Source organism: Bacillus rossius, chromosome 13, assembly GCF_032445375.1.
Source record: "Bacillus rossius redtenbacheri isolate Brsri chromosome 13, Brsri_v3, whole genome shotgun sequence".
NCBI lineage: Eukaryota > Metazoa > Arthropoda > Insecta > Phasmatodea > Bacillidae > Bacillus > Bacillus rossius.
Window position 1 is genome coordinate 6,074,675 of NC_086340.1, and position 24,277 is coordinate 6,098,951.

The following is a 24,277-nucleotide window of genomic DNA, read 5'->3' on the forward strand; positions in this document are numbered from 1 at the left end:
TCTATAGTCCAACGTAACTTATTACCGTATTGCAAACAAACACTGAACGGCAGTAAGCCATACGAATGAAAGATAACGGAAAACAGAGTGACAATGTTTGAAACGTAAGATGTACACAAAACACAATTATAAAAAAAAATTGGTTGTCTGTAAAGTCGGTTTACGGACGATAGTTTAACGTGACAACGTCATAACAAAACATTGATGAAATGATTGCATAGTTTTATGAATTAAATTGAATCATCACTATTTTGTATGGATACAAAGAAGGAGTAAAATGGAATCTACAATTTAATTGATAATTTACTTATATTTGCACTCATTAATTCAAATATGTTTATTACTTTAACGAAAAGATTATATTAACTATAACTTTTATACATGTTTGCTATTTAACTTCTTCCAATCTGTGTTATTCTGTTAAGGATAGGATGATGCTAGGAAAAGTAGGAAGCGAATGGGAGTGTTTCAAGTTTAATGTGCCTCGAAAAAGTCAAATCGATGGGTGCTCCAATCGAGTGGAAGAGAGATAGATGCGGCGCAAGCGTACAATGAGCGTAACGGGACACTTTTTCGTGCGTGCAGCCGGCGTTCATCGATTTATTAGACGTTGTCACGTCAAAAACATTAAGACGTTTCATAATGTATAAATGCCTAACATCTGTCTCATCACCCATTGGTGGAGATGAATTCAGGAGCTTGACGTGATGAACGGGCGTGCGTACACAGGAGTACCCCGAGAAAACAAATGTCTTACGGAAACGCCCGTCAAGTATCCAGTTTACGAAAAAAAAAAAAAAATATGATTCGACCCCGCCGGGGTTCGAACACGATTTCAAGACATTCACGAGTATTTTTCTTTCTTCTTTTATCTTCGTGTCTGCTAGGTTCTGTCCGGGCAACGTGCACTCAGTGAGGCGTGGAAGCTGTAGACGTGAAACACGTGAGTTGGGGCGGTGTCAGTACACACAAGTACATGCTCTTGCAAAGGGAAGTGACACGGACTGGACAGCTGACAGCAAGGAAGGTCGCCAGACTGCAGCGACTCAGTCGAACAGGGCAGTGGCAGCAGTGCTACTACCACGTGCTACCAGCGCCGAGGTAAGCCCTGTTGTGGCTCGCAGCTAATAGCGGGTCACTGCCCGCATCAGGCCATAGTTACTGCCTCGCTACATACTGTCGCGAGAGTACTTATGTATTCGCTAAGTGCCGGATAATTATTACTTAAATATTTCCAAGATTATTTGATATTTTTTCTTAAATTTTGATTAAAATAATAATAATTATTTATTTTTCTAAACTAAATTGGCAAAACATCTATATATGCATGTATGGTGTTTGTATGCCAGTAAACGTGAAACTTCGAAGTGTTTGGTGCCCTCAAACAAATTCACAAAGCCTCAGTTACACGTCGCCAACCATGTTTGGTTTGCTGGTCGAGAGAAGCCTACGATGTACATTCTATATTGCACAGACTCACGTTGGCAAGCCTTTTTTTCACATACGAGAGAGCCAAACGCCTGATCGTGCATCTTCGGGTTTTATTTTTTTGTTCATTGTAAATAAATATACAACTCATGATAACTAATGGTCAATTAGTTTAGGTTAGCTACATTATAAATACTTTTAAACATTGTGGACGGTTGATTTGGTTAGGATAGCTACATTAAAGATAGTGTGAAATCATGCAAACTGTTTTCTAGCCCTGGATAGCTACATATTAAAAAGTTATTTGCTAAGCAACCATAACATTATTTACAGTAGCAATGACTAAGTCACGGTGTACGATTTGAAGCCACTAAAACATTAAATAAATAAATACACCAAGTTCTTTTATCCAATGTTCTCACGTCAATTTTATTATTTGCGGCAGTAATAAAAATTAATGTTGCCCACCATAAGGGCGTGATTATTAGAATTATAAATGCCACTCTTGGGTTATGAAAAAAAAACCACAAAATTTAATTCTAGGTTAAATAATCAATTCTAGAAAAAGAAAAGTTTTTAAGTTATCCGACGTTTGCCGATAGCAAGACCACATTGTAATGATTTATATATTTTACGGTCATAGAGGATTTTAAATAACACTAACCAACCTTTTATTCTAGTTGAGATAACCTACCACCCTCTCTGGAAAAAATGCTATTATTTATGACACCGACTGAACCTTACTTTTACTTCGGTAAACTTCGGAACTGTTCGGTTTGTAGGTGTGGCTTTTATCAGTGTACTCGAATATTAACGTATTTAGTTCGTCAGTCTTACACAAACAGCGATAGACAAATACCCTACGAGGCTAGCCACTCTCTCAGCAGTAATCATGGTTAGATAGCTTCTATCGCCGCTCTACCACTCTGGCTCTGTGGTAGAGCGTCTGACTTGTGACTTGTAGGACCCGGGTTCGCGCCCCGGCTCCTCCAATGCGGATTGTGGCATTTTTCTGATAGGAACACAATCCCTTGCAACAAGTCAGGCTACCAAATAAACGGTTGGGTGGAAACAAAAAATCTCTTCTAGTGGCTTCCATATGGGAGCAAGTTTATTTATTTGCTCCCATATGGAAGCCATCCGGGGAGGTTTCTCCTTGTGGGTCGTGGAGTTTTGCCTAAACATTTGCTCGTTTTTTTTAACATGCTTCTTTAACATATTTATGACCTGTGTGTTTGTGTCCCTCTTTTTCCAAAAAAAAAGTTCAGTTTGAATACAAGGATTTTAATCATAATAAAATAATATTTTTAAACACCGAACACGTCAATTTTATTTGAATCTAAGTAAATTGCAAATAATATAATTTTTTTTATATTATCTCATTTAAAAATAAAATAAGTTATATTTTAAGATGAAAATTAGAATTAATGATATTGAAACTCATATTTGTGTTCTTGTTATTGTTTGGAAACTAAACATGTTATTTGATTATTTAATTACCTACAAAAACGTAAAAAAAAAATGTTTTGTGATATATAAATTTTTTATTTATATCTGTAATTATTTCATTTTATCTGGTATATTTTAGACAATAGTGTTCTTTATTAAATTTTTAACTGCACATTTTCTGCATATCTAACGATTTGAAGCCGGATAGCTCCTGACGTCTTCTTGTAAGATAGTATTCATTTTTACCTAATTTATTCTTCAGATAATCCGGCTACTTGTATTAACTAATTTATTCTTCAGATAATCCGGCTACTTGTATTTATATTTATAAAAATTCCTCGTAGAAAAGTGAAGTGTACTGAAACACAAAGGCGTTCCCGTATGTCAAACTCATTTGCATCTGAGCATTGCACTCTGGCGAAAGTATACATTTTATTAATGTCATTGCATCCCAGTGTTTGGAATGCTAACAAATAATAGCAAGCATTCAGTAACATTTTTAATTTTTATAGCAATAGTTTAAAATAGTTTTGATGAATTAAAAAGGCAGCAAGGAGGTAAAAGTAATTATTCGTATGTGTTTGATATCGTGTAAATAAAAATATAATAATTTTAGAAAGAAAAATGTCACTGACGTATCGATAATAAACACATATAATTGCAATTTTACTTTCGTAATAGAATTCTAATAAATTACTTATAATAATAAGTAGCTTACATCTACGGGACATTTTAAGTATATGTAATATATTATTCTGCGATCTATGATGTTTTACAATATAACATTTTTCATTTTTGCCTATGATAACAATGCGCATATATTCTAGGAATACTAACAGAATTTTTTAATTAAGTATATATTTTTTTTCTTTTCGCCATTCCGTATTGTTGCATATGACTATACAAACAAGGTAGAAAATAGTATTATGTACTAAACTATATCAAGAAATTAAAAGCACAGAAATGTTTTGGTCCTTTTTTATGGATACTTTTTTATTTACTCTATGATGGCTAAGAGCAATGTTGCTGAAACAAAAATGATTAGTATGTGCGTATTATTTGGTTCATGGCATTTTTAAAACAGTATTGCACAGTATACTTGAAAAAACATATTTTTCCAGTCTTACTGGAACAGTAAAAATTATTATTTTTTTATTGAGATAAATGTTCTACATTCAAAGGCTTCACACAAAAAAGCAAGCAAGGACCTATGTTACAGTTATTTAGACTAACAAACAACAAACAAATGAATCCCCATCCCTTTCTAAAATAAGACAATAGGAAAATAGATACATCCCTACAGGTTATTTCTTCGAGAACAGAACAAGAAAATGATTTATTTTTCTTAGTATGTCACTAAATATATTTAAATAGACTAAAAAAACTAATTTTTTTTTTTTTTTAACTTTCCTAACAAATGTGGTGTTTCTTCCAAAAGCAATATCTTCTTAATTTCAACCATTATGATTGTATTGATTCCGTTCTTTTAAAAAAAATGCCTATGTCACAGGTTGGATTCGATCTGCCGGCTTTCGCGTGGTTGTCAGTAGTAGTGAAGTTTCCTTATGATATTCTACAAGTACAAATAAGATCGATTTATTATTTCATGGTTAGTTCCCCGTTATTTAAAAAATATATATTGAAAATTTATTTTTAGGTATTTTAATCTACTATATTTTTCAGAGGTGCAATATATTCATTTGATTACGTTCTTAAAAAATGAGGCTGGATTTTCAGAATTTATTATTAATATTTTGAAATATTTTTTTTTACCGAAAACGTGACTATGTCACCATAATGGCGTTAGTATTGATGGAATTATTTATTAATCATTTCACGCTTGGTTACTCATTAATGCAAGCTTGACATCAAAAGTACACTTTGAAAATCTTAATTGTAGTATTTGGTGTTACATATTTTAAACCATCCTGAAAATATGTAACGTTTGTTTTATACTTATTTAAACACAAATGTAATTAAAGTCAATTTCTTTATTATTTTTTTTAATTACAGGCCACCACTCTGTGCCTACTTGTTAAGTGGCATTCCAAACTTAGGTGATATCTTTGCAATCGTAACTGCAGTAGAGAAAAAAAACATAGAGCGTAGTTTCAGAATATTAGCTACTATTTTGGTTTATTTATTCTAACTTAACTATAAAAAATACATTCATTTATAATTTCTAAAAAATACTACAGTTTTAGCTCACTTCATGTATTGTCTCATGTAGTGTGTAGTTTATATTAACTCAGTGAATCGGTGTTAACTGATTTTGATACTACACATTTTTTTTTGCAAGTTTGTTAAGCTGTATCAATTAAATTGTTGTGTTCCATTTGATGGATAATGTAAATGTTGTATACAAATTATTTTGTAAGCACAAAACGAAAAATAAAAATTATTTTCTTATAAGCTTTGGAATGGAAGAAGTAATCTAGGGTTAAGTTGTTTGCTAACATTATTTAGCTGTACAATCGATGATGTATCTCAGTGTAAGATTTTTAATAACGATTACATATGTGTAGGTACATTTGAATTCATCAATATTATAAAACATCCATATGTATTTTTTATATTTCGCATTTTAACTCAGTGCATGAATAAATTCTAGACGGTTATTTTTAAAATTATTACTTTGGTATAATTTCCAAGTTATTGTGATTTTCCGTTCGATATATCTTTGTGAATTTTAACTAAGTTAAAAGTTATAAAATATTTCAAGCCAAAATCACCTTAGTAAACATATCCTAACTGAATTAATTTCAAAATAGTTTTCGTGTATCAATCAAGTATCTGCCTAACATTAATTTACCAGTCGGCACCCACTCAGAATTTGTCTATCATTCATGAATGTCGCGAGACATTGCTTGGTATTTAACGAGGCGATATATATATATATATATATATATATATATATATATATATATACAAATAACAAATGGCGAAAGGGGATAGGACGTGCTTTATTATTATTTTTTTAGTTATCCTCGGGTTCCAATCGAGGACTACGAAATTATGACATCATAATATAAATGCCTTTTAAATTATTACTTACCTATAATGCGTCTGTACACATTTTGTTGAAAAGTGTTTCCCCCCCCCCCCCCTCAACTCCCTTTTGTTTTTTTCTCCTTGTCCAACATTTCATAAGGAACCTTGATTATTTTCTTGAAAAAAGAAATCCTTGTCCAGTCCCGATTTCCGTTATCAATGGTATTATAATTTTTTTTTGGGCCACGTATTGCATGTTTTTGCTGGTCGTGTGGACTTATAATAGTTTTTCAGTGCCACTAAAACAAAAGAAATTCCATTGGCACAGCTGGGGTTCGATCCACCGCCCCACAGTGCTTCACAGTATTAGTTCAGTTCAGCAGCTTGCTGTGTGCGCTATTGTAGCTCGAAAATTTGGATCATCACATTATTGTAGAAGTTAGGGGTGCGTACTAATAACAGTCTCCTGTTGGACGTTAATTGAATGTATTACACTGGCTTAATTGAAAACGGAACACAAGTCAGCACTGTTACTAGGTGCGGAGTGTACTAAGTATTTGAAATAAGAAATCCATCTGCAAAACTTCTAAACCGTATTTTCGTTATGGTTCTAACAAAATTAATTCCACCCTGCTTGTGGCAGTATGACTACTTGTGCGTTGATTTTTGCATTTAATTTAATTTCTCAAATAAATATAAAAAATTAATAAATTTGATATGATAAACATCGTAATTTAAATTTTTTTGGTTGTTTTATGTGTAAATCACCCAACAAAAAATTTAATGTACCGAAAAAACACATTCGCAAAATCTAATTGACTACAACGATATTTACAATTTCCTCTCTCATACATACTTTATGTTTTTTACTTGCAACAATAAACAATAGCTTAGGGAAACGTTCTTTACCTTTCAAGTTTGCGGATATAATTAAAATAAGTGAAATAATGATAAGACTGTAGTGGTATTACAAATAAATTTCATTATATATAAATTCAATAAAATAAAATATTAAACTTTCATTCAATATAAACATGCGTGTTAAATTATTTAATTTAGTAAAACTATCCAGTTCAAGTTTTAGTTAATAAGTAAAATCAATAAATATATATTTACCGTTTATTCTAATTTATTAATTAATGATGTAATAATTTATCCTGCTAATAAATTATTCATACGGGGACATAACATACACTTTATAAACTCAATTTTATTCGTAATATTGGAAATAAATTTTTAAATATATAGACCGGTATTCAGAATCAATCACTAAAGTATATTATTTAAAAGCACTGAAATATTTTTGTAATGGATTTTTTTTTTCATCTTGTGAAAATTTTGTTGCATGGTGCCCGTGAAAAGTATAAAATTCACTCTCAGAATTGTTCAATAACGTAATTTCAAACAAAAAAAAAATCTTCATTATTCGATCTCGCCGGGAATCGAACACGAATGCAAGACATTTACAAGTTTTTTTTTCCTTCTTTATCTTCGTGTCCGCTAGGTTCTGTCCGGGCAATGTGCACTCAGTGAGGCGTGGAAGCTGTAGACGTGAAACACGTGAGTTGGGGCGGTGTCAGTACACACAAGTACATGCTCTTGCAAAGGGAAGTGACACGGGCTGGACAGATGACAGCAAGGAAGGTCGCCAGACTGCAGCGACTCAGTCGAACAGGGCAGTGGCAGCAGTGCTACTACCACGTGCTACCAGCGCCGAGGTAAGCCCTGCTGGCTCGCAGCTGAAACTCAACTGCACTGTCGTCTCACGGCATTCCTTTTAATTATTTACCAAACTTCAAAATCCTCATTCGTTAGAAAAAGTCGAAGTTTTTTATCGTCATGATTTAATGTCACTTAGCATTAAAAAAAAAAAAAACGGAGATCTTTTATCCTCTGTTCTATTTTTTTATTTGTTGCACTAATAAAAATGTTATCTGACATAAAGGCATATTGACTGGACATAAAAAAAAAATCAGTTATTGTGTGACTAATAGAAACACATAGAATACAGAAACTGGAATTCTTGGTTATATATTTATTTATTGAAATAAAAGTTAATAATAGCTTCGTAAAATTATCAATAATGCTATTTACGGGCTTTTATTTGATCGTGTTATAGATAAAGGAATAGTCGAGTAGTGTGACGCAGTGAAAATATGGTGCGGTGTCAGTTAAGTAGAGCAGGTTTACTAGATACCAGGCTGCAAAATACTTAAAACGTGCACATTTGAGTGTGACGTCGCCATTTTTAAAAGCGTTTGGGTTGATTGTTTATGATTGAATAGTAAGTATAAAAGAATTAAACAATTAATAATTGAATATATTACAGGATTATCATATATAATTAAAAATTAAATATTTCAACAGCCTTATAACAAACTTTCAACAAATACATAATACATCGACCATGACGTAAAAACTTTAGTTGTTTTCTATAAGTTCATTAGTTTGTAATTGAGAGTAAAAATGTACTATTATCAGGCAAATAATTTTTTTCTGGGATTATATTTACTTATTAATAACAAATGTTTACAGTTTTTTTAGGTTATATCAATACAGGCATAAACTATGTCAGTCAGAGTTTACACTACAACGGAAGTTGTCATTTTTTGGTAGTACACAGCTGTGTACTTAAATTCGGACAAGGCTTCAAGTCAAGACTTCCAGGAAACAACTTGTCTCACTTTAATATGCGAGCCCACGTGTTTAAAAAGCATAAATAATTGCAGCTTATAAATACATTACTTTTGTTTCAACAAATCTAAACGATAATGCGCAACTTAATTAGTAAATTGCCATGAAAATTCAGTTATCTTGGTAAAATTAGTCCATCATTTCAACGGTTTCATTTTATAAACCAGTACAACGTTATTATCCATTATTATGTTATTTTTGAAAGTTAATACCTTTGTTATGATTTGAAATATATATTAAAAAAATTACGGTATGTATTTAGTTTTCACGGCAGCCCTAAAATGGCAGTGCTTTATAGTTACGTTGATAATAGCGCTTGCTTTGCTTAACTCATTTCTTGTTTTTTAGTTTGCGAAATTACGTGTTGCTGAACAAAAATTATCTTGGGTTGCTAACTGGATTAAAAAAACACTTTTCGAAGTGCTCAGACGTTTGCCGATAGAAACATCATATTGTAATGATTCATATATTTAATGGCCATGGAGTATTTGAAATAACGCTAACCTAACCAATCTTTCATTCTAGTTACGATACCCTAACCCACCCTCTTGTGGTAAAATAAAAAAACTATTTTTTACTACAGCGACCGAACATACTTTTACTTCGGTAAACTTCGGAACTGTTCGGGTTGTAGGTGTGGCTTTTATCAGTGTACTCGAATATTAACGTATTTAGTTCGTCAGTCTTACACAAACAGCGATAGACAAATACCCTACGAGGCTAGCCACTCTCTCAGCAGTAATCATGGTTAGATAGCTTCTATCGCCGCTCTACCACTCTGGCTCTGTGGTAGAGCGTCTGACTTGTGACTTGTAGGACCCGGGTTCGCGCCCCGGCTCCTCCAAGGCGGATTGTGGCATTTATCTGATAGGAACACAAACCCTTGCAACAAGTCAGGCTATTAAATAAAAGGTTGGGTGGAAACAAAAAATCTCTTCAAGTGGCTTCCATATGGGAGCAAGTTTATTTATTTGCTCCCATATGGAAGCCATCCGGGGAGGTTTCTCCTTGTGGGTCGTGGAGTTTTGCCTAAATATTCATGCTTCCCTCTTTCACTTAAATGTTTTTTTTTTTTTTTTTTTTTTTTTGGTATTTGAACACGGGGATTTTATGTAGTCCTGGAATAACGATAAAAGTTCAGTTTGATAATATTTGCCAATTACATTATATTATATAATTTTAAACTAAAATTTAAGTTATCTAGAAATAATTTTAATTTTTTAAAATTATTTATCTCTTATTGTTGATTGTTTGGTTACTCTCATATTTATTTCTCGTGTTTGTTGGAAACCATAAAACATTACTTGATTCTTAAATTACCTACAAATACTTATAAAAATTATTTTATGCGATATACGAACATTATACTATATGTAATAATATCATAATAGAAAAAAAACTTTTCTTTATATTTCGTTAATATTAATCTCTGCTTATCTAACGATTTGAAGCTTGGCGTCTTCGTGTTAATCTAATGTATTCTTCCGACAATCCGGCAACTTGTATTTATATTTTTTAATATTCCTAATAGAAAAGTGTTTGTGATTTATGCCATTTGCAGTAACTCATTTGCCACCTGATAATTACATGCTCCAGCGAAGGTAAACTTTTTATTAATGCCAAATTTTTGCACCTCAGTGTTTGGAACACTGGCCAAGAATCGCAGACATACAGTGACATTTTTAATTTGAAAAGCACATGATGTATTAAAAAATGTAGCAAGGAGGTAAATTAATAATTCGTATGCTTTTGGATACCGTGTAAATTAAAATCGAAATGATTTTTCAACGAAAAATATTCTGTATCGATGTTAAATACACTTACAAAAGTAATAATACTTTTGGAATGGATTCTAATAAATAACCTATTAGTAGCTTATATTTGCGGGTAATATTAGGTACATGATATATATTATTCTGCGAGCTATAATCTTTTCCAGTATAAAAAAAGTTGTTGACTTTGATAACAATACGCATACTTCTAGTAATTCTAAAGTTATTATTATAATATTTTGTTTTGCTATTCCAAATTGTTCATTACATACATATAACTCTAACACAAGATAAAAAATAGTTTTTTGTAGCAAACTATATTAGGAAATTAAAAACTTCAGAATTGATTTGGCCCTTTTTTATGAATAGGATTTTTTATTCATTTACTTTCTATAACTTGCAGAAGTAAATGTGCTTGAAACGCAAACTACACGCATAACTTATTATTTGGTTCAATGCATGTTTTAAACAGTATTGCTCAGTCAATTAAAATATATATTTTTTTACTGGAACAGTAATACTGTTTAGTGCACGAATAAAAAACGTTATTTTTTTATTAAGAAGAAACTGCTACATTCGAAGGCAATTATAAACTACATGGCTTCACTCAAATATACGGGAAAAGGAACTATTTTAGAGTTATTTAGACTAACACGCCCCTCTAAAAAAATTTACCATTTTTTTTAATCCTTCCTAATAAATTGCAGTGTTTCTTTCAAAAGCCTTATATTCCTAATTTTAACCATGCTGATTGTTTTGCTCCCGTGCGCTCCCGTGCTTTTAAATTTTAAAAAAATGCCTGTGTCACTGGTTGAATTCGATCTGCCGGCTGTCACGTGGTTGTCAGTAGTAGTGAAGTATCCTTCTGATACTCTACAAGTACAAATAAGATGATAGTTCACATCGATTTTTTTAAATTTCATACTTAGTTTATTGTTACTTAAAAAATATATACATTGAAATATCAATTTAAGGTATTGTTCATATGTGCAAAATATTCATGTGATTACGTTTCAAAATATGTGGCTGCCTTACAAGAATTTATTATTCATTTTTGGAAAGGTTTTTAGAAAAAACTTGACTATGTCACCATACTGGCGTTAATATTCATGAAAGTATTTATTAATCGATTCACGTTTTTCTTACTCATTAACGCAACCTTGACATCAAAAGTACACTTTGAAAAATACAAATTTTTAGAATTTGGTGTTAGATATTTTAAGTCGTCATGGGATGGATAAAGTATTTTTTTTTTTTTTTTCCACACAATAAGTTTTGAGAAACAATATCGACGTACCTACTAAGTTTTCATTTACAACAATACTCAAACACAAATGTAAATAAAGTCAATTTCATTAAATTACAGGCCACCACTCTTTGCCTACTTGTAAGGGGCCCGTCTCGTCAGGGGTGAATGTGTGTTAGTGAGGCGGGATGATAAGCGCGTCGCTCGCTGGTGCTTCTAGCGCGGTGTCTCCTCTGGACTGGCGCGCAGTCTTCTCGTCGTCACAGGATAACTGTGAAATTTGAGCGGTGACCGTTAAATTATATGGTGAAGAAATGAAGATAAATGTGTAATGCAAGTCCCTTAAGTGCTTTCAAGAATCTGTACCGGTTGTTTTACGTCTAAAAATCACTCTGAAAACACGCGTTTTAACCAATTCACTCTTCTAAAAATACAGTTTAAAAACTTAATTTGAATTCAAAAGTACTTTTCGGCCCTCAACGAACTATTAAATGCTTTTCGTAAGCAGACCCCACTCGGATATCTCGAGTAGTTTTTAAATCGCGTTGTTTTTCCTGAAGCTCTGCGCACCGTGTGTGTTCCCAGGTAGGCGGGCATTCCTAACTTTAGAAAAGTGAAAAAAAAAAAAAAAAAAAAAAATCGTGCGTAGTTTCAGAATATGAGCTACTATTTGTGTGTGTGTGTGTGTATATACACACACACATATATATGTATATATATATATCCTAACTTAACTATATAAATATAATAATTTATAATTTTTAGAAATTTTTGCAGCTTTTGTTCACATCATTTTCTTTGCAGTTTGCATTAACACAGTGAATCGGTATAGATAGAACTGGATAGTACGCATTTTTGTGCTTGAAGATGAATATCTCTAAGTTCGTTAAGCTGATTGAATTAAATATGAGTGTATGTTATGATGGATAATGTAACAGTTGTATACAAATTATTTTGAGAAACACAAAACGAAAAATAGAAGGTACTGTCTGATAAGCTTTCGAAAACAAGAAGTAATTAGGGCGTAAGAATAGTTATAACTTCATTAAGTTTTTTTTTTTTTGCTAAAAATAGTTCGCTCTTGAATCCGTGATGTAAAGGCACACTACGTATTTTCTCAGTGTAAGATTTTAAATAACGAATTTAGGTGTACATTTTAATACATAAATAAACACAAATTATTTTCACACATTAACTAAATCAAAATAAATTATCATTACACGCTACTTGTCATATTTTCAACAACTACATATATATTTTTGGCGCAATTTTAAAACACGTGACATAAGCCTTTTGAACAAATTGTACTTGTAACTTAATATGTACTTTATGTTTTTATTAGCATTTGCAGATAATTTAAAATTCAATACAATATTGAGTCAGCGTATACAAGCAAAGTTATTCAGTCCCAAAATAATCCTACACGGTTTTTTTGAATGGTTACTTTGGCTTTGATATATCATTGAGAATTGTAACTAATTTGCCCAATAAAGGATGTCATTTAAAAGGCATTGAATAACTTAACCATACATTACTTCAGCAAAAAAAAAAAAAACAGAATTTATTTCAAAATTTAATTTCCTGTGGATTGTGTTGTCCATTGGCTGCAAATTCTGCAATGGGATAAGACGTGCTTTCATTATTAGCAATTAACCTCGAGATCCAACGGAGGACTAAGAACTTTATGTCATAAATGCCTTTTATATTAGTAGTAACCTATAATTCGTCTTACATATTTCGCTGGAAAGAGTATTGCCTACCCCCTTCCCCCCCCCCAACAACTTGTTCAACTTTCCGTAATGAACCTTCACCTTGGGGGAAAAAAAATATCCTGGTTCAATTCCAAGTTACATAATGAATTATTTTATTAAATTTATATGTTTTTTTTTTCTGGGTAAAGCATGCTTTCGTTTTTCGTTCTGGTCGTACTTAAAATAGTTTTTCAGTGCCACTAAAACAAAAGAAATGGCAGTGGCACAACTGTGGTTCGATCCACCGCCCCGAAGCGCTTCTCAGCAGTAATCCATTACCTTGCTCACTGCGCTAATGTAGCTTCGAAAATATGGAGATGCATATTGTAGCAGAAGTTAAGTTTTGCGTGATAATAACGACCCCCCCCCCCCTCCCCCAGTTTTTTTTTTTTCAAACATGTGAAAGTAACTTACTCTATTTTCCTATTTTGCCGATGATCACTTTGTGAGTGTTACCGACATCAACTGGTTGCTTGCTGCAATGCAGGATACTCGTTTGAAACCTGGTTTATGTAGCTAGTAATTTTTACTCCATTTGCGAACCGCTCAGGAGGGAATGTACCCTATCCTGAACTCGCGGTTTTTTTTTAATAACTGCAAAGAATGTAAGTTTTGTGGAGGTACCTATGAATCTTTCGGCCGATTCTTCATTTCTGTGGAGTGTAATGTTTTTCTTTATCATAAACCCTAACAATATAAGTCTACTCAATGCTTGGGTGGGGATGTTCTTAATGCATTACAAAAATAAAAAAAAAACAAATCTTCCACACAATTGTGCGTATTTTAAATGAAAATTTGAACGGGTATTTCAGTACTAGCCAATGAGGTGTAGCTACACATCTAAACTCGTTAACGAACAAAATTTAAGCGACAATCATGTTGCAAATAAACATATAATACGAAACTTGACGTTGAATTCTTCAAGATTAATTCCGAGCGTGTTTATAAGCTACGTTTCTTGACGCGGACACGCGTAGTTTCGGCACCCGCCGCAGCTACGTCGATTATCGAATCATTCAATTTGCGGAGCGAAAAGTTAAAATATATAATGGAAAGGCTATGAAAAAAACCGTAAAAGAAAGAAAGATTCTAAATACCGGCTTTGGACTGATTTTCAACATTGAATTGTTTTAGGTAGATTTAGAAGAAAGGCTACCTATTGTAGCTGTTACTGTTTATGCATTATCACATTTTTAAGGCCACGATAACTACCATAAGTTTTCACAAATCACTATCACACTAATACATAAAATATCAGTCAAGTTTATTTATAGGCAAAATCCTACCAAACGGGGTAGAAATTAAGTAAAAAAAAAAAAAAAAACAGATAAATCGCTATAACTCTAATATGGAAAATACATTTGTTTGGACGTATAAAAACTCGTAGAAATGATACCATAAAACATTTGTCTAAATAAATAGTGGGCACACCATAAAATCTGTTCAATTCGATTGTAAACCTTATAACTATTATCAAAAATTTTGTCCAAAATATTTTTTATACAACCAACCACTGCTGAAAAGGGTGGAATAAACACACCATTAAATCCGTTTAAATTGTTTGCACATCTTATAACTTTTGATTAGACGAACCATTACTGCAAGGGTTTAAAATAATAAAAAATTTAACTTCCGTATCATGTAAGTCACTTTATTAAATCCAATTTTCTAAATACTGTTTAAAACTTCTGCCTAAAGTAAATTTTCCCATCAATACTTTTTAGTACATATACCATATAATCCGTTATAATGTATAGTAAAAAAACACTACACATGATACAAAACCTTCCATGAGACTATTTCAATATAAAAGGGGTTAAAATAATAAAAATTCCATTAATATCAAATTCGTTGGAATTTATAATAAACCATCTTATTATGATATAATTTTTATACGTCCGTGTATTAGTTCAAGGGATGAAAGGTAGTGTTTGACGGTCACTAATGCATAACTAACTTAATAGGCTTATTATGAAATTAGTTGTAAGCCAGTCAAAGATCATTGAATTAAAAACATTCATAACAATTTTGCTGCAAGGAAAATGAGAAAATGTTCACCCGATCTTTTTTGTAATATTGGAGAAAAAAATATGTTAATGTACATTAGGTTCTTAAAATGTTCCAGAATTTTATAGAAGTTTCAGGTACTTCGAAATATACTTACGCCTGTAGGCTGTGCTGAAAAGGATTTTTAAATTACAGCCCATTTGTTAAATTTCATTAAAAAGTTAATACTTTAAAGTTTCCCTTTGGCTTTGTGATATCCGCCACAGAGAGCAGCACCGTGGTTACACACTTCCGTCCCAACCATTAAATTACTCATTACAAATGCTAAGTACCGAGAGCTAACATGTTTACACATCAAGAACGAATTCGTATCAACGTATCAGGCCGGTTTTATATATATAAAATCCTTTTGGCACAACCTACAGGTGTAGGTAGATTTCGAAATACCTGTTTTCGTAGCCGACATAACATCCTATATTTTCGTCAATATTAAATAAAAAAGATCGATTTTTACGTTTTCTCATATTCTATGCGGCGAAAATATTTTGAACGTTCTTTGGCTTAAGGCATACATCTTTGGATGTCTTAGATTAGTTTCATACAATGCCTAGTAAGGTAGATATGCAATTATTTTTGATCTTCAAAACGCCATTTTTCATCCCTTGAACTAATATGTGGTCATATAATATTTTTCGGAGATATTAAGATCGTTAATAATAAATTCCGACTAATTTGATACTAGAGAAGATTTTTTTTATTTCAACACCTGTTTTTAAGACGATAGTTCGTTTCATCAAAAATTGTTCCAGCCAAAGGTTTGAGAAAAGTTTTAGGCGTTTTACAATCAATTATAATGATATATTCTTTTTATGTCCTTGTTATTTCCACCCCTTGCAGTATTGTTATTATCAAAGATATTCTGACAAAATTTGTTAATAAACTAAGATTTTACATTATAACAGAACGGATTTAACAGGGTACATGGAACGTAAACTATGATTTATTATTTCAATCCTCTGCAACAAATAATTGTTTTAGACTTTTAAGATTAATACATAATTTTTACAAATTCGATGTAATGCCTAATAACAGTTATGATTTTTTTTTGTCCGCCAACCCTTGTAGTTATGGTTGGTCAAATCCGTAATCAGACAAAAGATTTTGGCATTACTTCTACGAGTTATATAACGTTAAACCAAATATGATATTTTCCATATTACAGGAGTTAAAACTATTTTTCTGTATTTGTTTGTTTTAAACTTCCCATTTGATCGGATATTGCCCATTAACGAACTCGACCGAGATTTTCCAATACTAGATTTTATGTATCATTTTGGCAGTGGTTTGAGAAAAATTACGACAGTTATGAGGGTCTATGGACCATGAACTGGAAAAAGTTATCAATATATTTGTTTGAACTCTACCTAAAATACCCAAGGACTTCAATGGGAAAATTTATTAAACTCGTCATGGGTGAAAGAAATAAGCAAGACTTTTCAACCCGACAACTTGAATTCGTAAAACAATTGAAACATTTATTTATCACTTAAACATGACAAACAAAAAAGTCTATCTTGAAAATATATATAATTTATAATGATATTGTTTAAAAGTGTTTTTTTCTTTCATTGTGCGAAAGTTTAACATCGGAAAACGCCATGTTTATAGTAATAACCACATCCTTGCCTTCTATACAGATGATGAGTGTGGGTTTTGATAACTATTCGGAAAACTTCATTTCCAACACCGCAAGAAAGTGTAAGTTTAACGTCACTTGCATTGCGTCAATGCACCTTGTGTTATTATATAAACCCGGCCTTAGAAAATCCACATTCCGAGCGTGATAAATATTCGCTCTTCAAGTTTTTCTTTACTGTCTGCACCCGTTGCCTGAATCATTTGGGCAGACTTGCAACACGAAACAAAGGTAATACTAAATTGTAAAAGCGGCTACGATATAAGCGAAAGAAACTGTCATAAGATTGTTCCAGTAACGAGGCTTGAAACTGCGTAAAATAATTCTCCCTTGAGCTTATCAACTGTGCGTTATAACACTATTGGGTTTTGGGTAGGACATTATGTATTATCAACAGTTTAATGCATATTTTTTCTTACGAATTTTAAAACTTAGTTTATCAAATATATGCCAGGGTAGTTACACTATAATTAGAAGGTCTTCCAATATGTTCGCTATGTATCCTAATGTTTATGAAAGTTACTATGTAGGAACTTATGTTGCTGTCATGGGTCCACCATCTTGGTTGCACTTTATCATATTCAGGAAGCGTGTGTGCACGTGGTCTGTTTGATGCCATTCGAAAATGTAGGAGTCAGGGAGCCGTCATCGCCACCCTCTTAGTAGGTAATTATAGTTCGTTCTGGGACAGTGGCCATCTTGGAAATCCTTAAATATTAACTTAGAGAATCGGGAAAAAAATTTCAAAATTTATAAATACATTTTAATTAAAAGACTTGATGACTTCGTCATCGAGCTCCTCACTTATGTGTGTTACACTTTTTGTTACGATGACTTCATGGAGCCCCCACTCCTACCCATTGCCATTTTCGTTACTTCGTCAACTTAAAAACAAATTTATTATCCAAATAAAAAATTATACCATTGAATGTGCTCGGAAAGAAAATGGCCGCCGCGAGCCACTGTCCCAGAACGAACTATAATTACCTACTCATCTTGGATGTTTCTTCACCTCGGAAGAGTGAACATCACCAATGCACAGTTCGTTACGGCCGCCATATTGGATGTGAAATACCACTTTTCGGATTGCGACATCAACCACCATATTTTTGTGGTCTCCACATTATTTTCGAAGCTTAGGGGTAGATGTCGCTAGTGTAAACCCTGTAGCACTTTACAAACTTCAAAAATTATATACCAACCATTTAAAGTACATATTGTTCAACAGAACTAAATCAATGTTCACATGTGGCTGTTAACAGTATTTCAATTATATTCACTAGTATTTAACACTGTAGTGATGTAACATGCAATGAGAATTGATTGTATGAAATATCTTATGCCAAAGTGGTGCTAGTCTCCATACCTAGATCACTAGATCATTATGTCTGTTTGATCCAGGTTCCGATACCGGTGCAGCCTCCAAGATCGCAGCTGTGGCAGTTGACCACCCCTGACCGCTTATGAGCCATGGTGTGAATCAGTAACGCCAAAGAGTAAGCAACCATCGATTAGTAATGTAATTGTTGAAGAAACTATATTTTCAGTAAAATATGGCAATTTGGTTGTACTGATAAAAATAGCTATTTCGTAGTTTCAACCATTCAAAATAATGTAAAATTTGTTAACACAGCAAACCTGAAGAAACTATGGGTTAAGTTGCTACTATTTTAACAGTTCCTAACCTCAAATATTGATTGCAATAGACTTCATTGTAAATAGGTTTGTGCCTTACGATACTCATCTATGTTAATAGAAACGTAGGCACTAAATTATACAATTTTTTTTGTAGGTTTACTACTTAGAATCACTAACCCATCTAAAGTTTGTTCAAAGGTTCCATACTTGTTGCATTTTCATCAATAGTCAAAGTTTTAACAATGACTGTTTTGTTCCTATGTGGCTATTACCACTACTTTTGTTGTTTGCTGTCTCTTGTTCATAATCGGCCCAAAGTGCCTGCAGAATACTGACCTTATTGGTAAGGAATGTGGCATCATGGGTGGTCCACCCCCAACGGTACCAGCAGACAGCAAACGCCTGTCTCGAAATATAAATTATTTTATTTAAAGTACCTTACTTTGCCTCATAGCTGCAGTTCCACACCAAATTCCTGCTATGGTTAATCAAGTTCATGGCAATGGACCTCGAAGTAACGACATATCGTACAGTAAGGGTTACTATGAATCTCTCCACGATCGTGTAGCCACATGAATGGGGTAGTGGTTCAATTAAAATCACCCGGCATCATCATGAATTAAAGGGTTTTGTGTAGCTGGCTTTGATTTTCATTTTCTTAGGAAACTCTGTGGGGATTGTAATTGTCATGTATTCATCTGTGTTGCAAGATGAGATCATCTGTACTAGGCATGTAATATTTTGACACCAGCAGACACATTTGTTGTCCATTCTATGACAACCTGTGTGGAACAGTAGTGGTGTATGGCCACCTATCCACCCATTGTAACAATAATTCAAAGCATCATCCCTGTTGAGTTGGGGGCTGGGCTTTTCCCTACAATAATACCATTTTACATTAGAACAGCAATTGCTACCTTTTGTACAGTAGTTTGAGCTCTTTTGCTAGAACTAGTCAGAAGGAAGTATCATTCATACATTTTTTTTTTCAGGTCCAGGAAACACAACTATGAGTTCAGCACATTTTCTTGTAAAAACTGCTGCTGTGCAACATTCCATTTAGACACAATTTTGATCAATAATAACATCTTTAGTAGTAAATGGATATTTATTTAATAACACCTCTCTAAAAAGCAACATAACATACAAATGGTAATTTAAGAAAGGAATGCATTACAATCCTTGTTGGCATTATAAACATCGAAGAATGATATGCTTGTAATAACCATGATGCCTTCCCCTCTCTTTCCACTAAATTAAAACCCCATGTTATTCACAATGCATTAGCCTACATACATTATTATGTATCGAAGGATGGGGGAGGTTGCTTCTTTGTGAAGAAGAGTGTATTAGCCAGTTAAGTTCCTATGTAGGCGTTTCTACAGAAGTAATGGTGGCTGCTTTCAATCAGGCAACCGGAGGAAGCTATTGTGAACAGGAGTAGCTCACTTTTGATATTTTAAAAGCTAATTCATCTAGAATCTGGAGTAGGTAACACAGGTTGTGTTGCCCACAAACATTTTTGTTTATTTTGAAGCACCAGAGCATTTACAGATTCTATGGCAAAGTTTGAAAATGTTATCAGTAGCTACATCTCAAAATTATGAAAAGTGGCCATGTGTTCACTAATGAAAAACAACAGTACAGCTATTCTTCCTCTATCATTGGCCTCGTCAAGTTTTCGTTTTAAAAGCACAACTACTAGTATCGCGCTTATCATCACATTGTGTTTTCTTTCCCAACATAAATGACATTTGTTCTGAGGATCAATTTCAAAATTGTCATTATATTGGTAACAAATCCTCAATAATTATTAACATATGTCTGCATTTTTGATACAGTAGGTTACAGCTATGCTATCATTGTATCATGGTGTTTGTGGGGGTGGACAATTTATAAATGGCTTTGGGAACTTATTGAAGCTCACATCTTCAAACAGTGTAGTCAATCGCAACAATCAGACTAAATAAAACATCGTGAAGATATGAAGCCCTGAGGTGACAAGAGGCTGCCTGTCTACTTGATGTCGCAGAGCAGCGCGACGCCCCTCAGGGTCCAGTGCCTGGGGTTGTTGTCCGTCTCGAAGTCGATGGAGCCCACGTACTTCTGGTCGGTGCGCTGCGGCTTGCGGTAGATGGGGCACTCGTAGAGGCGCGGGTCCTTGCCGGCCGTCGTGTTGATGGCGTAGATGTAGATGACGGGCATCTGCTCGTACAGCACCTTGGGCTTGCTCTCGATGAGCTTGCCGCTGCGGCGGTCCAGGCTGGCGCCCTCCAGGAAGAGCCCGTGCACGTAGACGCCCTCCGGCGGGGAGTCGGTGAGGTCCTCCTTGTTGTGGCGTGTGATGAGGTTCTGCAGCACCACCGAGTCCAGGGCCCAGCCCTTGTGCGCGCGCGTCACCTCCTGCAACCGTCCACACGCCACATGGGACCTCCTGCCACTTCTGCAACTACAACATTTACTACGATTACCAGACCACTGATTCTGAGATTTAATACTGTTTACATAGATAGGTTTGTAAGTATAAATCACAATTGAATCACAAACTATACATTTTTCATTTAACACCTGACACCTAAAATTTACGACGTAACGTCAACAAGATAGGGGGGGGGGGGGGCAACATTATCATAATATCCCAAAAAAACTATTGTTTAAAAGTATTCTAAAGTCTTTTTCGCTTTATTGGAGCAGTTTCATTATATGGTTTAACCTTTCGCTTAGCAAATAAAATGATTCGATGATCAACGTAGCTGCTCGAGAAGTAAATTCTAATGCTACGTGCGGAAACTACATGTGATTCACGTCAAGAAATGTATATGACATAGCAATGTTCGTATATTATATATTATCGGTACTATTTTAAAGAATTCTATGTTATATTTTGTGTCCGAGTTATGTATTATATGAGAACATAAGAATTTGCTTGTTACCAAGGTTTTAGATGTGTAAACATCACTAGCGAGCACTGAAAGATTCGCTTACATATATTTAATAGATTATTATTATTAATAATCCATTTTGAAGTGATACCTAAGTCAACTATCAGGGTTGTACCCAGCATATTTAAAATATTCAGTAATTATATTGAATTTCTCATGTGTCGTCAGAATCTTTGATGCTCTCTACCACAATCTAGTTAACATGGTTATTTATCGTTTCAGTTATGGATGAATTCATACAATTGTTAACTTATTTCTCTTTAAAATCATACTTATATAAAATTTAGTAAGTATGAAATAGCTTTACCTGTCTCATTGCTGTCAAGAAGCCTTGCGGGTTGAAGAAACCAGTCATCCAAAATACGTTTGGTCGACCATTTTTACACCATTTTCTGAATTGGGAATCTCGTTCCAGAAGTTCAGTGTACCAAAATCCCAGAGTAGCAGATTCCCAGGAAACCTGCAAAGAGAAGGGCATACAGTTAAATATTTTCCATTGTTAGTACTTAAGTACGTAATACTATAACCCAATGTTACATATTTTATAAATCTTTAATTTTTCAGTTCCATTTGTATATTTCAGGCAGAGTAAAGTAAAGGGTCATTCATGTCCAAGGTTTTTCCCTTTTGTTTGGATTTCAATTACCTTCTTTTAACTATTACATAATTTATTAATCTATAGCTGAAGTGCTTATTCATGGGTGTTCTAGACAGAAATATATCTTCCAATTTTATGATTATTGTGTATAAAAGATTATTCAGTAATTACTTATATTTGCCAAATCTAATACATATAATTACCACCTACAAGATTTCCTCATAAAAGAATTTTTATGTACTCAATATGTCTAAGAAAATAGTAAATTAGTGATTGATTGAATAAAAATGTGAACATATTTTTAGTTCTTACGTTCACTTCAATTGTTGCCAACTCATGATTTAATTTACAATTACCTAAATATTTACCACAGAGCACTGTGTTCAATTGAGACAAGGGACTTTCACACACATTATTGCAAGTCCTTTTTTTTCTGTATATTACAAATTAATATTTCAGTTGCATCGTAAGTCATTATTTTGAGACTAAACATTCTAGGTTATAAATGTCGAAATATTAACTTCTTCACATTCAGCGTAAAGTAAACTCCCGATTATCCGCGCATGCTACGAAAAAAATACAGCACATAATATGTAAATCTGTATTTCATTACAAGTGAGCAAAATTTTAACTCTACCGACGAGTGTATTGTGTGCAGTAGCTATACAGTAAAACGCCACAGGCCTTCTCGGAACTCACGCAGTAGGCTGGCGTTCGTTGCTATTTTTGTCTCTGTCGTACAGTTGCTTTGAAATTAATAATGTTTCCCTTTTGCGGACTATCCGCGGTGGCCCTGCCACTTAATTTCGCGGATAATCGGGAGTGTACTGTATGTACTGGGGAGGATGGAGGGGGTGCGAGAGATGGTCGGGCGACAGGCAGGTAGGTACCTTCTGCCAGCGGTCAGGGATGCGAGCGTCGTACATGGCGTCGAGCGCGTTCCGCAGCCCCTGGCTCATCACGATGGTGCCGTCGATGGCCAGCTTCAGGTCGCACAGCGTCGAGTGCACCTCGCAGATGACGCGCTGGATGCGGTCTATCTCCTGCCGCAGGAAGATGTTCATGGGCAGCAGCGCCCCCATCCGCTGCAGCGCGTCCCGCACCTGGGCGTTATCGTACTTCTCTTGGATGGCCGTCTTGCACCATCCGTAGCCCGGTGTCTCGGCGGCTATTCCCACCATCTGTCCTCCGATCACGAGCAACTGGATGACCGAGGGGTCCCAGGGATGTGAGAGGTATGGTTCCGTGACGATTCCACAGAGGGGGCCGGCTCTGTAGGTGGTCTGGGGGTTTACGGCGGAGCTGGGCGCGGGTCGGTGGGGCCTTAGTTGGGATGGTTCTCCTCAACCTCTCGACCTAGCCGTGCGCTCACCAGTAACATGCCGTGATTTGAAATGGTGAATCTGTTTCCCGGTTCCCGGAATCCATGTCCAGCACTGGTTCTCTGGTGTTGGGCATGTAAAAGAACCATCCAATCTCCTAATCAAATTTATGCCCTGTTAAGGGATCAGTTGTTCGAGGGAGTTAGATGTACATGAAGGTTTGAACCTTAAAAGTTGACTGGTTAGCTGAGTGAGGCAGGAGGCCAAGGTGGTGAATATGCTGGGATGGGCAGCCCAGGCCTCTGGTCATAGCTGAAGCACTAACACCCTCCCGATCAAAGGGGGGAGTAATCCCTTGACATCTTTGTCTGAATATTACTTGTTCTGGAGTGTTTAAAAATGATCTGTAAGCTGACTCCCAATCTACCCTTAAGGGTGCATATTTGGGAGGACAGGTGGAGGGTTCCGACCTTATGGTTGGAACACAGATCTGTTTTGTCACTGGTCATCGGAACATCATGGATGCTGTAGCTGTCATTTGAACAATTTAGTTAGTTCTACAGACACTGAATCTGTAGCTTACTGCAAAGGGTGCGACGAATTTTCAACCACAAAGACATTTGGCACAGACAGTACCTTGATTGACTGCTGATTTTTCACACCACCAACTAAAAGTGTCATTAAGAGCTACACCAATCCCGTCTTCTAATTGCACAATGTTAATTTTAGTGCCTAGTCTTGGA

The 24,277-nt window shown here is 34.4% G+C and overlaps 2 protein-coding genes across 2 annotated transcripts in view; one reads left to right on the forward strand and one right to left on the reverse strand.

The window, feature by feature from the left end:
* Nucleotides 1–19,951, forward strand: part of LOC134538141 (ankyrin repeat domain-containing protein SOWAHB) — a 288,272-nt gene extending 268,321 nt beyond the window's left edge. Inside the window, exons 7-8 of the mRNA XM_063379181.1 lie at nt 18,436–18,530; nt 19,665–19,951. Coding sequence (XP_063235251.1) covers nt 18,436–18,501 — 66 coding nt within the window. The 3' untranslated portion in view covers nt 18,502–18,530; nt 19,665–19,951. The remainder of the gene's footprint in view (nt 1–18,435; nt 18,531–19,664) is intronic.
* Nucleotides 19,762–24,277, reverse strand: part of LOC134538143 (dynein axonemal heavy chain 5) — a 141,426-nt gene continuing 136,910 nt past the window's right edge. Inside the window, exons 64-66 of the mRNA XM_063379183.1 lie at nt 23,103–23,315; nt 21,922–22,074; nt 19,762–21,075 (exon numbers count right to left, since the gene is read on the reverse strand). Of these exons, the coding sequence (XP_063235253.1) occupies nt 20,689–21,075; nt 21,922–22,074; nt 23,103–23,315 (753 nt within the window). The 3' untranslated portion in view covers nt 19,762–20,688. The remainder of the gene's footprint in view (nt 21,076–21,921; nt 22,075–23,102; nt 23,316–24,277) is intronic.